The sequence below is a fragment of the Strongylocentrotus purpuratus genome, unplaced genomic scaffold (genome assembly GCF_000002235.5).
Source record: "Strongylocentrotus purpuratus isolate Spur 01 unplaced genomic scaffold, Spur_5.0 spur5_scaffold_9, whole genome shotgun sequence".
Taxonomy (NCBI): domain Eukaryota; kingdom Metazoa; phylum Echinodermata; class Echinoidea; order Camarodonta; family Strongylocentrotidae; genus Strongylocentrotus; species Strongylocentrotus purpuratus.
This window is the reverse complement of record NW_022145615.1, coordinates 4,915,253-4,933,855: the sequence shown is the minus strand read 5'-3', so window position 1 is coordinate 4,933,855 and position 18,603 is coordinate 4,915,253. Positions and strand designations below refer to the sequence as shown.

The 18,603-nt window shown below is 35.9% G+C and overlaps 1 protein-coding gene and 1 long non-coding RNA gene across 3 annotated transcripts; one reads left to right on the top strand and one right to left on the bottom strand.

The window, feature by feature from the left end:
• Window positions 1-217: 217 nt before the first annotated feature.
• LOC584922 (vacuolar protein sorting-associated protein 33B) lies at window positions 218-18,328 on the bottom strand. Of its 2 annotated transcripts, XM_030977167.1 has the most exons (21): window positions 18,185-18,328; window positions 16,819-16,899; window positions 16,326-16,387; window positions 15,916-15,965; window positions 15,281-15,348; window positions 14,574-14,619; window positions 13,556-13,650; window positions 12,608-12,712; window positions 10,768-10,945; window positions 10,167-10,237; window positions 9,620-9,706; window positions 8,942-9,035; window positions 8,440-8,517; window positions 7,465-7,529; window positions 7,057-7,071; window positions 5,546-5,600; window positions 5,006-5,241; window positions 4,493-4,591; window positions 3,240-3,333; window positions 2,447-2,566; window positions 218-935 (listed from the first exon to the last, which is right to left on the bottom strand). In XM_030977167.1, the coding sequence occupies exons 1-21, from the start codon at window positions 18,293-18,295 to the stop codon at window positions 859-861; spliced, it is 1,887 nt and encodes a 628-aa protein (XP_030833027.1). In that variant the 5' UTR covers window positions 18,296-18,328; the 3' UTR covers window positions 218-858. The 2 variants fall into 2 exon arrangements, with proteins under 2 accessions (XP_030833027.1, XP_030833028.1); XM_030977168.1 differs by lacking the exon at window positions 7,057-7,071.
• LOC115920702 lies at window positions 12,608-12,959 on the top strand. The gene is made up of 2 exons (XR_004062473.1): window positions 12,608-12,639; window positions 12,866-12,959. It is a non-coding gene; the product is annotated as an uncharacterized LOC115920702 (long non-coding RNA).
• Window positions 18,329-18,603: the final 275 nt, after the last annotated feature.

Genomic DNA, 18,603 nt, shown 5'->3' with positions numbered 1-18,603 from the left:
ATATAAGTATTGGTGTGTACTGCAGGGTTCTGGAATCATTAAAATGATAAGAAATTTGGCCCAGTCTTGGTAAAGTTACAAGCACTGTACACAGAAAGATGTATATGTGACTACGCGACACATGTGCGACACATGCGAGATATCTATCTGGTCCAAATAGATATAATAATTTACCAAATAGACCAATTAGTAGGCGGTTTCTCAACAAAATTTGTATCATCACCTATTAGTCAAAACATATTCTTTCACATGATTGGTAACAAGACCTTCCATTTCATTTTTTGAGAGGGGGGCATTTCCAAAACTGGTCTTTACTTTTAAGAGCTGCGTAAATAGATGATACTACTTATACACTAACACCAGACATGAAATATCTGTTGATATGCTCATATTTCAACAAGTATGACAAAAATTTGGCAGGAATAGGGCTCTTCCGGTAAAATAACTTTTTGTAAATCATCCCACACATGCCAACTGACAATAAAATACACATATTTGAAGGATACTAATTATCTTCTATCATTATAATTTGAAGCATCAGTTTTGATGCAGTTAACTGCCTCATGTCTCAATTGGCCTTGAAGGGGCTTTCACTTTATTACTGGGTATTGTTAAGCTCTTGACCGCAGAATTCTCTAATTTCTATAAGTTTATTGGACAGAAACCATCTGGTTCTTTTAATGAATGGGTTTACAAACCCTCAGACTGAACTAATATTTGGAGAGGATCTTGTAAGAACAAAGTATCATCACAGAAGGCCCTCTGCAGTGAGTTGTACATTTTCCTTCATGAAGCCCTCTGCATGATGTTCAGAACCTGTTGCAGTTGGTTGTCCATCAAGCTGCATCTCACATTGGATCAGCAAGACTCCTTGATAGATGCCATCAGCTTGTTGCCATTGGTAACGGATGTGGTGGCAATGATGAATGTGTAATCTGGAAAGAAGTAGCAGAAATCGCATCATGTAAAAGTTGTTGAGGTATTTTCAGAGTTTTGGGTTTATGTGATTAGCAATACATATTACAAACATGAATCTGTAATTGAATTGAATTGAATTTAATTGATTTATTTTCCACATTTCTATAAAAATAACAAAACAATATACATGATATACATAAAAATTATTCAACACATTAATGACATAATAAAAGATAGGAAGAAAAAAAATTGACAAAAACAAAAGCAGAAATACTATAGTATTAATGACTGCTTTGAGAGAAATAGTTGTTTTTATATGCTCAAGGGAAGGTTAGAATTGTGCTATTGCCCGAGGCATGCCTCGGGCAATAGCCCAATTGTAACCTTCCCAAGAGCGTATAAAAACAACTATTTCTCGAATATTAAAGCAGTCATTAATACTTTTATATGCCGGGAAAAAAAAGAGTCAACTTATGACACCATCTTGGCCTTTATCTAGTTTGTTTGCACGATTGTTTTTTTATGAGTGTATCTTTGAGAGTAGACTAAAAAATATATATATATTTTTTTAAAATTTTGTCGAAGATGGGATTCGATCTCTTGCGTACCAACGATGATGTGACTACAATCACAGCCTTAGACCGTTCGGCCATCGCGCACTTATACCATAATTAGCAGTTTTCTCTTATTTATACATTAAAATGGATTGAAAACGGCTTCGCGTGCTTGATGCTTCGCGGCAGCTCCATTAAACAGGCCCTTCTTTTACTTTTGCAATGCATTGGCACGAACTTAGATCAAGATCTATGTTTTTGGAAGTTTATTTTCGTCTTCATGTCAACAATGCAAGATAAAATTGTCGGTAAGATCGATCGAGATTCAATTGTATTGAAATTACCGACCAATTCATCGCACACGTACGGTATCCTCGATCGCTCAGACCATTTTAACATGTGAACCTATGGGTATTTCACCAAGACTGAACTATTTTCCCAGTAACCATGGTAACTGGGTTTTTAGAACTATTACATGGGTTTGGAATTTTACCGGCAATTTTACAGGAATAGTTGAAGTTTATGAATGCAATTTTGACCAATCAGATGGCTGGATTTCTTAAGTGAGGTATATAAAGAATAATAGTAGACTACAAACAAATTAATGTCAATGTTGTGGGGGAGTATAAAAAGTAATAAATTTATAACATAACCTCATGTTTGTATCAATAAATGTGTCATTTATATTGGAAAAGAAGACAAAACTAAACAAATAAATAAAAAATAAAACTAAACAAATAAATAAAAAATAATTGCAATTTATTTGAGTTAAATGAATTAACGGAGGTATTAATTAACTATTGTGTAGAAATTTCATCATGAAGCCTTAGTGACCAGTAAAGGTGCTTTCGAAGCACATCTGACACATCAATGAATATTGCAACACCAACATTTCTTTCTGCAAAAATTCCACCGTCACAGGAAATCCTTTCATTACGCAGCAATTACCAGTATTAATTTTACAAGAGACTTACTCTTCATTTTCCCTAGTAGCCTCAGGGCATTGATTTCAGCGAATGTGCAGCCGCCTAAGAAGTAAACCATCACGACTCTCTCTGATGGAGGACCAGTCACAGAGCTGCTACCGGTATGACCTGAAAATATTGAATATGCATTCATGCTTAATCATAGAAGACAGCAAACGTTCAAAACTTAAATAAATCAACAGTTGGGCAAGAAGCATCAACCCTGTTACAAAAATGTGTTCTACATTGAAGAATGTCCATCGACCTATGCTACATACAAGAGGTAATCAACAAACAAAAATGATTGTGCGATTAACTAGTACAAGACCTGCACAGAAGATCAGCTCTGATTCTCTATGGAATTAAAGGTACATTTGCTTTCTATGTATTCTGAACTTTTTCCATTAAAATTTTAAGATTTGTTCTATTATCAATAAGTTGGAGATCACCAACACACACGATAATACTAGCCTTGAGACAGATTTGAATGGAGTGTTTAGATGCAAAAGTTAATGTGGTTGGATGAGCAAGAGCACCATTGTAAAATAGTGACTGGCAGGAATGCTCCCCGAGAGTGGAGAGTGTGCATACATTGTGTGCAGGACTGCGGGTAAGCCTGAATCCGATGACCGGGGTAATAATATATCTGTAGAGCGTTAGACACATCGTTGTATCAATGTATTGGGCGCTATATAAAAGCGGAATATTATTATTATTAACTTTTTACTTGAGTGTGGCATTTATATGATTGTCCTAGAAATAGCTTTGGGACAGATTTGGTTTGACGTTTTGAATACAATACCTTTTACTGATGTTGATTTATGAGTGGCATATGATGGTCCTGGTAATAGCTTGGTGACATCATCAAGGCTAGCCCAACTTCCTCTTGCAAGTACCTTTAGTAAACGGAACATAATGAAGAATGAGATGGAAGGATGTAGGAACCGGAAAGGACTGCACGTTATCAGTATTCACAGGTAACATACAGCAAATACAAGTTCCGTAATCAAAATTCTCGGTACATCTGCAGAATATCCTATCGCGTAAGTACTAACCACAACCCTGACCTCAAATCAATTTCTTATCCTAATATCGATCCTACCTCTGATCCTTACTCTAATCCATATATTAATCCTTCCACTGACCATAGCTCTAATCCTAATATTAATTCTAACCCTGACCCACCACCCAAATACTGATGTGGAGTGGGGTATTCTACAGTTGAGCCGAATTCTATTCATTTTTTGGACATACCAGTACAATTTGAAAAGTAATTTACTTTAAATCCACTACACATGTACAGATTGTTTGTACGAGCTACACATGTCAGTTAAAGGGAAACTGGAATATGGGTAATGCACAAAGCAGCATGATCAATCTCTTGGTAAAGCAAATAGACAATTCTATTATACCTCCAAAAGACAAAATCTGATAAATAGATAATGATGTTTGCACTCCATTTTATGTTACCAATATAAAGATAGATAAGCAAACAAACTCTAGACTCAGGCGCTAAGAACACAGAAATGTTGGGACAGTTTGTAGAGGTATTTGTAGAGAGAAATGAAAGAAGATAGCTGGTGAGATTAGTCATCTATGAAGAAGTATTGAAGGGAGTGAATAAAGAAAGAAACTTGAAGAAAGCAAAAGAGGAATTGAATGGGTAACAAGACGGATAGCAATGTACCCTACAGAAAGATAAACGTACATGTAGGTACATGAAGAAAAGAATTGTAATAAGGTCTAAACCAACAAAAGACAGAACATAGAACAAATTGAAGATGATCACTAAATAAAGAGCCATTTATTAATGAAAATAATCAGAAAGTTGAAAGATTTATTTAAACTGCTGGAAATATAAATATAGATTTGCGATGCAAACTTTTCTTTAAAGGAGAAATGTATTCAAAAGGAAATGTATCAATAAATACACACAAAAACAGAACTAAACAAAACGAGAAAGACAAATTCCCAGAGGAATGGAGAAGATGACAGTCAGAATTCTCTGGTGTGTGGGCCTACCCAATGGAAGAACAGCCAAGAGATGGTTTTTACCTGTTCTACTAGCCGACAAGTCATGGGGGTATAGGCACCGCTGAATACGTAGGACATGTCATTAGGATCTTTGAGATTCACTTCTGAAGCCTTAGGGATCTAAAAAATTAAAAAGTGAATGACAGAAACATACCGATATATAATTCATTCAATAAATATTGCCTAATTAAAAATCTAATCAATTTAAGTGAAAAAAGTGTAAGATGTTAACGTAAGAAGCATATTCAGTTTTATCATTTTTTTTCTTTCTTTCTTTTTGATAGTTATAAAACAAAGAAGGAAATATTCTTGTACCAACCCATCCAGCCATTTAGGAGTGCTCATATTGAAAGCAATGGTCTCATGACTGGAAAGTCCTGAGTTCGAAACCACGTCCCTCAGAATGGACTTAAAGCTGTAGGTCCCCTGGTTGCTTACTAAAAAGCATACTCATTACCACTCGGGTAAGAAATCATCAAACCAAACCCAAACCAAATCAAACCAGTCTCAATTTGAGAATACAGATAAACATACCAAGTTGAGTTTCCTTGAGAGCAGCCTGAAGCCCGCCCTCTTCATGGCTTTATCAGCTACGCCGCTGATCTTGGTGGTGACCCCTGACACGGACATCTTACCCATGCTGATCTCTACAGGCTGCTGCTCAACAAACAGACCTAGCTTCTTCAGGTTGGCGAAGGTCAGCATGTACTCGTACCCGTGGCTCTGAAGAAAGTGCCTCTGTAACGTCTGATATTCCTTGCTAGGCAGACCTGAAAGAAAATGTGTTGTTTTTATTGAGTTTTGTGAAAACAAGTGTTTTTAGGTAGAGGTGAAGATGTTAATACGTTTTCCTTTTTTGTTAAGAGTTAACTCTTCTCTAAAAACTTGAACAAATGTTTGCATAACTGATATTTAGAATATGAGGAAATTGTTTTTTTTTGTTTGTTGAAATTGCTATAATTTTCTTCCAAATTAGAGTAAAAACTAATATTTCTAAATCATAAACTAGTAGAAACAATTAAATGAATTTTTATTTTCATTTTTACCAGAACTCAAACTAATCTTTAAACTCACCATTCTGGGTTAGTGAAAGTAGGCACATCAATCTAAGGGTTCTCACCAAACTCATCTATACCAAAGAGAGAGAGAATGAGAAAAGTCTTAAAATGTATATTACATAAAGGAGAAAAATCAGTTCCATTAATTGCATTTCAATAAAACCATAGAAGTAAAATGCAAAATACTGTGTATAGATACCAATATTGTTGACTTGACTTTCATTGATATAGTGGGACACAGAATTATGCAGCACAAGTTTATACCCCACCCCGTTTTTAGAGGGAGGGGATGGTGAGGGGAGGCCGAGGGGATGGCTTCAAAGAATAAAATGCCAGAAAAATTTACAGCTGCTCAAACTAGCATCACTATTGATACTGGGCAGCTCAAAGAGTACTTATATAATGCTTGCTTTCATTTGGAGTGAGGTGGAGATTGATTCCAACTGTCTCTTGGACCTATGAGGCAAATTTCCAATCATTAGCTCCTTATTCAGAGATGGGCAGAATTGAAATTGCCCGAGCTAATTTGCAGTGAAGATGAAAAAGCGGGCTATTTCAAAGGTGTGCTTGGGAAATCATCTCATGCTGTTATTCGAAAGAGCTCCTTAAAGCCCCACTGTACTACTTGTAGCTACTTGCATCCTCTATATAGAAAACAACGCCTAAGCGGTGTCCGTTGGTCCCCCATGATCCTCTTTTTCTTATGTTATGAGAGCTGAGTTGATGAGATAGCCACCTGTCAGTGACCACACTGGGTGGTCTAATCCCTCCTGGCCAAACTTGTACAGACGGGCTTTAAAACGCACTGAGATGCTAAATCTCTGTTCCTGAAGTGAGCAGGATCTTTTGACTATGGTTCCATGAAACGGGGAACCATCAAAGTGAATTAAAACAGAGATACTATCACAGGCACCAAAACTTCACAGACATGTAATTTCCAAACAGCTAAACATTCTGAACAGTTTTCACGAAAGAAAAGAACTTGCATGCAATAACAAGCACAAGCAGCACTACTACATTCCTATTTGCACTGCATGTAACAAACATCCAGCAGAATGTATTTCAACTTTCTAGAGAGGTAATCAACATCAGTGGTATTAAGGCACTTGCTCCAGGCTTTGTTAAATCCAAGATATTGGATTAGGGTTAATATTTGCTACTGGGTTTCGGGGTTAGGTTTCGGGTTAGGGTTAGGCATAACATTTGATCCAGGGTTTAAATGCAAGGATTCAGTGCATGTAGAATATTGACTGTGGAGCAATTGTCTATGAAGTATGCGTCGTACAATCAATTTAAAAAATCTGCATAAAATCCTACTGAATTCATAGAAAAGAGATCAAATAAAATAAAATCATATGAACACATACACATACACAAGGATTTCATAGAATTAAAAAAACAAAAAACAAAAAACAAACACATATTCAAGTCTTTCATGCATTCAACGGAGACACTGCCACATATGTGGTTAAGAATGTACTTTATTGCATCCAACTATCATGCTTCATAACACAATTACACACCAACCTTGAATATCTCACTCTGATACAGCACACAAGAAAAAGAACAGAAAGGTAAAAGTGTAGAAATATTGAACAGGTCTTTGCTGAATTGAGTACATATGAAGAAAGAACAACATTGACTTGAATAGGAAAATTAGTTAAACTTATTCAGTAAGGATCTTATTATTTTAAGCAAATGGTGGAATAAAATAATAAAATTATCAGATCAATCTTCTTTAAAAAGGACAAACCTGACCTCGCTGTCAACTTTGATAAAGGAGAACCTACTAATTAGCAAAGGTCAAAATCATACAGTTTTTAAAAGACAATATACCCTGACAAATCTCCATAATGTGGCATACATGTTTATGAAAAAATATATAATGATATAAAATATCATATTCAATTTGATGATGCATGATATATTTCTTACCTGCTTGTCTATTTGTTCCTCCACAAATGTGTAGTTATCTTTCATATTTGATCCATCAAGCATTCCTACACATAAAATTAGAAAATAACAAATAGTAATCTTTTAAGGACATACATGTACATCACAATAAATATCATTTTTTTCAAAAAATATACATTTATTCTAAATTTCTATTTTATCTTTTTACAAAATGTGTCAGGCTTTTAGCAAAGCTGTCTAATGGATTCTAGTGTAAACCAAAAAACTGACATGTGTTATGTTCCTTTCTTAGTAGTTAATGAATCACCTATTGCAGTAATTTTATTCATCATATAATTAGATATGTATAATACAGGCACATTCAATGTTGGCTCCATAAATAACCAAATGATTCAGTATCTAAATATTTTATAACTGTGTCAACAAAACCTGTGGCATATATTTTTGGTCTGCAGTAGAAAATTGTGAGAACTTATGCACAACATTGTCACAACCTTATACAACCTCTGATGGGTGTTGAATATAGCAGCATCTCACCATGCAGAGTATGCAGATACTCCCCCCCCCCCCCTTCCATGAGGCCAAGATTTGGATATGTCACTGTTTGGTGGTAACACCATTGATGTTAAATAAATATCATTTTTGGGTGATAGTAGAAAACCTAGAAAAATTATTGTGCACAGCATTTAAAGAACATTGGATAGAATTGAAATCATTGAATCCTTTGTCATACAACAGAAAAATTCTTTTTCCACCGGTTGAACAATAACAAAGATCATGTCACAGCAGAATCAAATAAAACAAAGAAGTGTACAATGACAAATATACATTATGAGATCACAAAAAAGAAGATAATACAAAAACCAATATGTGTCAGAAAGATAATACAGGAAAAGGAAACTCATCTCATTAACTCATGTTAACGCTTGCTATAATGTGCGAATACACAGAATTTATGTTTGATCCTAATTGGGTGCTAAATGAGCATACACTCACCATGCTCTGTTTGTAGGTGCTCGTCAAAGTCTAGCTGGGTGTTTGTCTTATTCATGATGACTTCACAAGCTCCAACGTCTGTTGGAGAAGATGGGTATAACAAATGATTAACCCTCTCGATATGCAGGACCTCAAAAGTAAGAATACACAAGTTAGCTGATAGACGTAAAGACAGATTATTGCAGTGTATATAAATCCCTGGAGCTTATATTTTATGATTTTTATCGTTGTTCAAATCATTTATTTCCATTTATGTAAAGACCCTCAAAATATGCATTACGGGAAATACCTGGTAATACATGGCAAGTTGCACTCACATCCTATTTAAATGCAAGCCTAATCTCACCCGGTTTGAGTGTGTTTTAATTTGTTTAGATCAACATAATGCATACACATCGAACAATAATGTGCAAAACTTGGCAGAAAACAATGCCATGCATGAGGTCAAACTATATATCGTAAATAAAAATAATTGGGGAAATCTGAACAAAATATTGCTTACGTATTGTAAGTGACTTGTATTTCTGCTTGAGGTCCTTCAGTTCAGACTGTACAAACGTCTTCATGTCGGTCACAGAATTCAACTGTCTTCCTTTCTGCAAATAAAAAAATAAAAAATTTGTTCTTGACAACAGAAGTGACAATGATCTTGACTTTCTAAACCTTCAAACCTTCAAACCTTCAACTGACATGATGTCATCTACATAGTTTAAATTTTTTCAAACTCATAAATCTCTTCATAGGATTTATCTTCTTCCAATCAAAACAAGGAATCAAAATCAAGATTGGATTTTCATAAGAATAAATCACATTCATAAATCAAATTTTATTTACCAATATAGATATATTTTAATCTTTTTTTGAAGCCAACATTCTTTACCGATCAATCTAAGAGAAAGAATATTTACAAACAATGAGAACCTAGAAAGTCATCTGCAATTGCAGAGTAGTACAAAGTGTTTATAAAAAACGATACCGGTAAATGATGGCAAATTATACAGACATAACAAAAAATTAATTTCAAACTAACGATGGGGACTTCTCTTACGTCACTCATGACAAGGACACTTGGAGAGAACAAGATAAATGTCTATCAAAGCGGGACTGCACTACTTATAGCTACTTGCGTCCTCTATACACAGGAGGACACTATGGCAGATTTGGATGTACATGTACTTACATTGTATCCTGTCTGTACCATCTTTGCCGTAGTACTCAGATAGGTGAAGACATTTGAGATGTGACGATTGCGTATGTCTTCAAAGAGCTTAGAATGAAAATAATATATCACATTACACTCAAATGCAAGCACTTACATGTCTCTCCAGCACAATTTATCAGATTATATTATAATTTCTATTTGCTTAAATATTCTGCACTCAGAATTTACAATACTGAACAGGGAGAAATTTGTGCCATAACATGGTGAAATTTAATGTCAAAGTACAATCAACAACATCTAGAAAATAATGAAGCTCGACTTACAGAGAAACACTAGTTCCAAAAACATTGAAACACTTTCCCTTGCTTCAATACCATTTTTAATAGGATTTTAACCTTTTGGATACAATTTCATTTTGGTGTAACACGCGTTTCCCAGCCAAAGTCATCTCTTGCATAATTTACAACAAGCTTATGTATCATAAACTTGGAGCCAGAAAGACATTTCCTCATACACAGAGTTTAGCACCCTTCTGGCTGTGAACAGACCGTATAGCCGTATTTACCTGGTCTTCAACAGTGAGAAGTAATCTAAGAGGTTTCCCGCCGGTCACTTCAGGTCCAAACTCACAAAAACCTATCGAAAAGTGAAAGAACAAATATAGTTACATTTAGATGTTTTTTTTAATTGCTGCAAGAATTAAAGAGGGAATTAGATATATTGTTTAGATTTGTTCATGTATACCGCATTATAACAATTAAAAAGAATAATCAGAAGTTGTTACATGGTCATTGCAAGAAAGCCGCGCAATAAGGCTATTTTAAGGTGTCAAAATGCGACTCTTTGGTCGAGATTATTAAGGATTTAAAAATTTGACCTATAGAGTGGTGAAGTGTGACGTCATCAAAAACCTCAGTGTTATTTTGCTCTGGTTCGTAATATTATGAACCAGAGCAAAATAACACTTGAGTTCCTATAGGAAATCTATTTATTAAGATGGTCATATCTCAGCCAATACTTAACATACTCAATTGCTTTTCGACATTCAGACATTATTTTTGTGCTCTTTTGGAAAATAAAGTAATAATTGAGAAATTCTAAAAATAGATTTTTATGATGTCACAGCTTTGGTAAACTTGTTGTTGGATTTTCCATTATGTACTCACCGCTGCTGATATCAAAGGTCTCATCCACGAGGCCCTCGTAGGTGGTCTGCGTACACATGGGCGTGACCATGTCAGTCTCCCTGTCAATCAAGAAGAGGTGGCCGATCTCATTCTTGACGGGGGCTTTCAGCTGAGTTCCCTGAAGGGACTGTAAGGTGTTCATCATCTCCCACACCATCTACACAAAGATTTGTCAAAAGTGAATCAAGTGGCAAAAGATGGATAAAGTGTGTGTGTAATCGAGTTTTTACAGACGTGTATCAATCAGATATGATTATTTACGTCTGGGGACTTACCTTTAACGTCACCATCCGAAAGACGTGACTCAGTTTCGAACCTGTGTTCTCGGCTGAATCAGTTTGTAACTTCCACTGTTAGCTGGATTACAGGCGCACGCCACGACCCCGATTAGATGGATAAGGCACATGCACTTGCTATTTATACCATCACAATAGACGGGTTTCAAATTCAAATTATACACATACTTTTCAAACAAAGGTTGTTCTTGACAACCTGAAAGCTTGCCCGACATAGCAACAAGTAATGTATGCAGACTGGATTCCAAGTAGTGTAGCTCATTCACTAATAACAGGTTAATGGTATAACTTGTCACTAGGTCCCCAGGAAAGAAACATCCATAAATTTGAATAGTAAACCCGTCTATTGTGATATCATACCATCTTTCAACGTTTCATACAAACAACTAGTATTGCTTTGACAAGTTTGCATGAGCTCATGAGGTTGGCTGTTTAAGGTTTTAATGTACTTGGAAGCAGCAGTGGTGGATCAATGTTTGTCAATGTCACTGCATGCTTAATAGCTTCTGTAATCAAATGCATTAACATGCTAATATTCAGAGTTATGCTAGGTTTACATTATGTTCCCGCGGCCATGGCAATCACGTTTCAGGCCTCCGGACATATTGGACAAAACAGGATGGATGTGAGACAACGCGGGGGCACAGAATGGGCAAACGTGACAGGCCGTGATTGCCGTGCCAGATTTTTAAACTGTCAAAATATTTGCCACGGCAGTCACGGTGCGGATGAGAAACCTAGTAGGCCATAGTAAAACGGGGTGAACGCAACAAAAACGTGACACTACGTTTCGGGCAAACGGGGCTGCCCTGGCCGACGGGAACATAATGTAAACCTAGCATAAGTCAAGTGGAATATAGGATGGCATTTTGAAGACTTCACAGGAAACTTGCTCATTTCTATTGTTGGGTCCCATTCCTGGAAGCGAAAGAAACTACTACATGCTGGAAGAAGTTACTCAAATCAATGGAATCTTCTTTTTGGCCCTCTGTCAGCTGCCTGACTTAGTAACCATGAATCAAAAATGTGTGAAAAAGGTTAAACAAAAGAATTAACAAGCATGGATCGTCTGCTGAGAGCCAGAAGGGTGATAACTCCTTTTTCTAGAGCTTTTGTAATTATTAATTTTCCCTTTTTTGTATCTTTCTTTCTTTTTGCCTTGTACTATTATCCTCCATTTTTCCTCTGTTTTATTTTTTCCCCCCGAAATTTTTAATTTCTTAGCTACATTTTTTTTCTATTTATTGATTTTCTAAGCATACTTTGTTCATGTTAGAATGTGAAACAGCAACAAGGAACTAACACTTCAACAAGCTCTGCTTCTAGTTAGTTCCTCTTTTCTCGTGCTTTTTTCTATTATATTTGTTGTTTCATTGCATATGTTTGTAATATAATTATTCATTGTATTATGTTTTGCATGAGAAATAAAATCATTTGAATTGAATGAAAACTCAATGCTTTTACAGAGTTAACATCCTTCTGGCTCCAAACAGATGATATATCAATGATACGTCACATCTTACCTTAGAGCACCTCCCTTGGTAGTAGATGTGAGGTATGGTCCCGTACAAGGCTTGTATGTTCACTAAGGATGTAGATACTGAATGAATCCATGTTTGGTCACCATCCTATAAACAAACAAACAAACATAGAGAATAAACACATAAGATATGGTCCCGTACAAGGCTTGGATGTTCACTAATGATGTAGATACCGAATGAATCCATGTTTGGTCACCATCCTATAAACAAACAAACAAACATAGAGAATAAACACATAAGGTATGGTCCCATACAAGGCTTGTATGTTCACTAAGGATGTAGATACTGAATGAATCCATGTTTGGTCACCATCCTAAAAACAAACAAACAAACATAGAGAATAAACACATAAGGTATGGTCCCATACAAGGCTTGTATGTTCACTAAGGATGTAGATACTGAATAGATCCATGTCTGGTCACCATCCTATGACAACAAATATTATATATTGTCACCTTCAATACTGCTACTGTGTAAAGGATGTGTACCATTATGTGATTCATTTCTTTCACTTTATAGAGGAGTGGAAAGATACTTACACCACCAACTATAATACCACATTATGTTCCATTTGGTCCTTTTACCAGTTGCTTAATGTAATATACATAGCAGATATAATTGGACTATGGCTGACCCAACAAACATTTTAGACGCTTTTTGAAATCAAATAGAAACACAGTTGCAATAGTTATTAAATAAATAAAACCTACTCAAACACAGAAAAGGTTAATATCATTTTAAAAAAGTACATTATTAATAGACAAATTCTATGAATTTCAGAATATAGTGAACTTTCATTACCATCGTCCACAATTTTTGGAAAGTGAAACCTGATCAAATGGTGAAAGTTATTCTCGAATAATAATAAATCACAAATATTTTCAACAAACTATCGAGACCTTTTTCCCCTAAATCTAAATGGTTACTTACAAGGAAGAACCATCTGAAGAAGTTTGGGAGCTCTAGTGATAGGATGTCATAGTCCAGAGGAAACAGATCTAAATGAAACTCCTCCATCGTAACATCTGTATAAAAAGGAAATCAATATTTCAAATATGGAGTGTCTTATGGGGGTAAAAAAAAAAGGGCAAATGACTCGGGACAGATACAACAAATAAGACGAAAATAAGCATGAGCAAAGAGATAGTGTGGTAGATGAAGTGTTATTTTAAAATGAATTCAAGTAGCAGAATCCTTGTTGCATTGTATATAATAATAATAATAGTTAGTTCTTATATAGCGCTTTTCAGGACCGAAGGCCCTCTCAAAGCGCTTTACAGATATATATATTATTACCCCGGTCATAGGATTCAGTCTTACCCGCACACAATGTATGCACATTCTCCACTCCCTGGGGAGCATTCCAGCCAGGCGTCTTTTTTACAAGTGCACACTTGCTAATCTAACCACATTAGCTTTCGCATCCTACCGGGTACCCATTTAACACCTGGGTGGAGAGGACATTTGGCGTATAATAAAAAGACCTAGATTATAGGCGCCCATGAGTCCCGGGCGCAAGGCGAGCCCTGCTTGAGGGAATTTTGGGAAAGCATCATCACTGACATTATATCTAGATTTAATGGGATGTTAATAAAACATGTAACTTTCTGACCAAAACATAGGTTATGAATACATTAAACTGCCCCTATGTGTAATGTTCAATGCTTTTGGTATGCCCATGCCTCCCCCCCCCCCCCCCCCCCCCTCTGCTCCTTATTTACAATTCTCCCTACATGTATACATATCTTCCTTTATCCACTCCTCTCTCTATATATGTCTGTCTGTCTGCCTGCCTCTCTCTCTCTCTCTCTCTCTCTCTCTATCTCCCTCTTTCTCTCTATCTTTTTTCTCTATCTTTCTCTTTCTCTCTCTCTCTTTGCTCATCTCTCTCTCTCTCTCTCCATCCCTTTAATTTCCTGATTATTTTTTTTATAAATTACTGTTTTACCTGCAAAGACTCCTTCTTCCTCCAAAATCAGATCACAAATGTGAAGCTATAATGAAATAAAAATTGAATAAATGTGAATCTGCACTAAGGTTTTCATTCCACAAGCCACAAATTACCCTACATTTGTACAATCCATGTTGGAACATGACTTACATTAATAAATATATAATATTTGGAAAAAATTGAAATCAAGATTGATATTTACAATTCTTCAATGCAATCATAGTTCTTGCCTTTCAATACATGCCAGTTTCCTGGAAAAACTGCATGTACATGTTCATTGTATATTTCTACAAATATTTATAAATGTGCATAGCGTGATTATGAAAAGTGAAGATATCTTAGGCATTAGATGGGTTATAATCTGAGGTCTGACACATAATAACCAATATGCTCAAATTGTAACAGTTGAAAATGCTCAGTCATGTACATATTGAAGGAATTGTTGACCTCACTATGTGATTCAATAAGCTTGCTCAATGTACGGAGCAGGGTTGGCTGGGATGATACATTCCCCAGCAGTGGACCAGCGAAGCACAGGCGAACAGAGTTTCCAAGCCAGGAATTATATTACAACTTGACTACCTCGACACGACGTAAGTTAAAGAACTAGTCTATGCGTAAATAGTCAAATTGGACTGAATGCCATAAAAACAACCAACAAACAAACATAATAAGAAGAAAACAGATATTCTAGTGGTAATTACCCTTCTTGGGACAAATATAATGGAGTATTTTCTCTGTCTATCATTCATCTTATCACTCCGAATCTGGCCTGTGAAGAAGAGAGAAATGAGCAAAACAAAATGCACTTAAAACTCATTTTAAACAAATCCATCGCACAAATTCTATAGAAATATTCTATTAGGACTGAAAAAAGAAAAAAGAAACATAAAGGACAGAGAGTGGGATCAGCTAATCACCTTGTTATATCTTTTTCATTTTTTTTTTATGAGGCTCCACTGTATCAAAATTTTAACTTTTCCCCTGTTATTGTGGACCAAGCAAGCAGTAGAAGAACAAACATACTTATTTACCAGTATTATCAACTCATTATGTACTCGCAATGAATAGCAACTGTCAACAAAATTTGAACAAAAGCTTATTTGAACACGCACAAAATAGTACAAGTATCTGTCTCAAAAACTGGAGATTAGGGTTACTTCTTTTTATATATTTCCTGTTATTTCCCATCTAAATTGTACTTAGGAGTTCATAATTTAATGTTATAAAAGACAAACAGACAACATAAATCAAACTCAACATTTTAACTAATGATTTACAGATTAGAATGCAAAGGCTCAAGCCAATTTCCAAACATATTTATAGTGATTGTTCTTACTTGCTATTTGCTTCACAACTGGAACAGATGGTCTAACCAAGTACATTCGTCTGCAATAACAAAACAAAAAAGATGCAATTTAAATGGATATTACTCAGAAGACACTTGAAAATAAGGTATCAATGGTTTAGATTTTCCCATCAAACTACATATGGTGTTATGAAATGAAGTAAAGATGTTGTTATTCATATTAACATGCATTCAGTACGAATGTGATTTTTTAAATTTTCTTCATAGCTTTTTTTTCTTTTGAATTCTGTACCCAAAATAAATGAATATTGAAATCTATCAAAAATAGATGACACTTTTTAAATGACTGCAACTTTAAATCAGCTTTGACTGTTATCAGAGTTTTTTCACTTTACAAGAATAAAAATGTATATTAATGCACTGTATAGAATAGAACTTACCCATATCCACCCCCAGCTAGTGTGTCTGTATCTAATTTGAAGATCTTTTCAACACCATGGCTCTGAACAAAAAAGTATAAAAATAGGGTGAAATGCAGTTAGAAAATGACAGCTGAACAGTTACTATGGGAAGAAAGAAATGACTTTTGGTTTAGGTTTAGGTTACATTTTCGCATAGGTTACTGTCAGAAATAGAGATTTCTTATCCAAAACGGATTAGCTTTTTGTAAATGCCAAATGATAAAATCAGTAAAAAACAAACTATTTATTTTTACACAGTGCATGAATAAAAACCATAAACTTTGAAATATGTCATTGAAGAATATGGAGTATCATGTTTTGTTTCCTTTTCAACTTTGATGTGATAAGTTCAAAGAAAGCATTGTGACCCTTTTACAATCTTTGACATCAAGTTTGCATTGGTTAAATTACATCTGCTTTTGGAATTATACTGTAAAGTGGATTTAAAGAAAAAGACTAAGAAGTTAATTACCCTGAGGAGTTGTGCACCGGCTATCCTATCCAGCGGTCTCATTAAATCAGGTTCAATCACCAGATCTTTGCCGTTCGGCATCTGAAACAAAAGAAAAAAGAAAAAAGACATTTTTTAATTAATCTATGCTAGAAGCCAATAGTAATTGACTTTGCCCTTACTGACTTAATTATTTATTTCAACAATCAAAGCATTTGCCTTTATACACTAATCACCATTTTCTTCAAGTCAGCGTCAAATTTGCAAAGCGAGATCTGCCTTTTTCCAGCCATGATCAAGACTGCAAACAATCAGTGAAGGCAAATACCATCGTCGCAAAAAAATTGCATGTCACTTCATTATCAGCAGGAAGACATGGAAGGTGAGCAAAGCTCTTTTACTCTGGTAACAAAGTTCCACATTTTGAGTTAATTTGTGGGGGGGGGGGGGGGGGGGTACTCGCATATTAAGACATACGGGGGTGTGCCGCTCTAATAGTTCACTTTTTCATGAAAAATCCCTAAACATGGGTCCCATTTTTAACATCAATTTCCCTAATTAAACATGGGTCTGCTTTTTCAAAACTTCCACAATTTTTTGAAAATTGTGGAAAATGGGCTTTATTTCGAGTAAAAATCCCTCGAAACAACCATTAAAAATGAGTAGAGGTTACGACTCTATTCAAGGCTTCAATGGCACACCCCTATCCAAACCAACTCCAAATCAACTCTGAGTACCTCCCCTAGGGAGATCTAACATTAAAGGGAGTGTGTCATGACGAGACTGTGTCTTTCCCGTGGCCCTACCCGGAGCCAATCGGGTATAATACGACTACGGACAACGCGATCGCAGAATTCTCGTGCCGTGCAACATCCACGAAACCAACTGTGAGGAGAACTTCAGTTTGTTTCGCGAACGCTAGCGCGCACTGACCCAGTTAATCTCGTCCATTCGTATACATGCAGTTGTCCAAAAGAAGACGTAGATGGCGTTAACCAGTATTTCCCATGATACACTCCCTTGGCTTTAACTTTTAAATCACAAAAAGAAAACACCAAACTCCCAAGACAAAGTGCCCATAAATTATGCTTGACTTTAGGCTTCATAACGATTACCGGTATAATTGATACCTGTCCTGAAAAATTCTGACCAAACATCATGCAAAAACAATACAGAGCTAGGCTAGCATTTTAGCCGTGAAAGAGTGACACAGTCACAGACACTCCACGGTAGTCACAGTCACACATGATTAATTCATAGATTTCCTCTAGATCTACATTACAGTCCCACTCGCTGTAAATGGTGTGCTTTATAAGTTGAATTTATCTTTAAAAAGACACTTATGATATTCTGAAATGGCTAAAATCATCGAAAAACACAAACTCACAGACTCTAGCAGATGAACTAGATGCTCTCTCGACAACTGCTTAAGAATTGAGAAATCGGGCATTCTCTTCGCGGAAGGCGTAGCCCCGTTGCTGTGAGTGGTAGACGCCATGTTCACGATCAAAACAGACAGAGCTAGCTGAGAATGAAGTAGACCGAAAGCTTCAGTCTCTATACCGTCGGTTGTTCCACTGAGACTACGTCTGGCTCCACTAGACCTCCGGTTATAGAGACAGAACGACTGCCTATGCCAGCCTGTGTTGAACTTATTCCGCTAGATTTTAGCCGCTAGGCCCCTCCCACAAACTTGCCACGGCCGTATTGTTATGCCCCCAAAATCCCCCAAAATGTCATTTTACCTCGTCCATATCCAATTTTAAATTAGGCCTAGGCTATAATACATCGGTTCCACTTACTAAT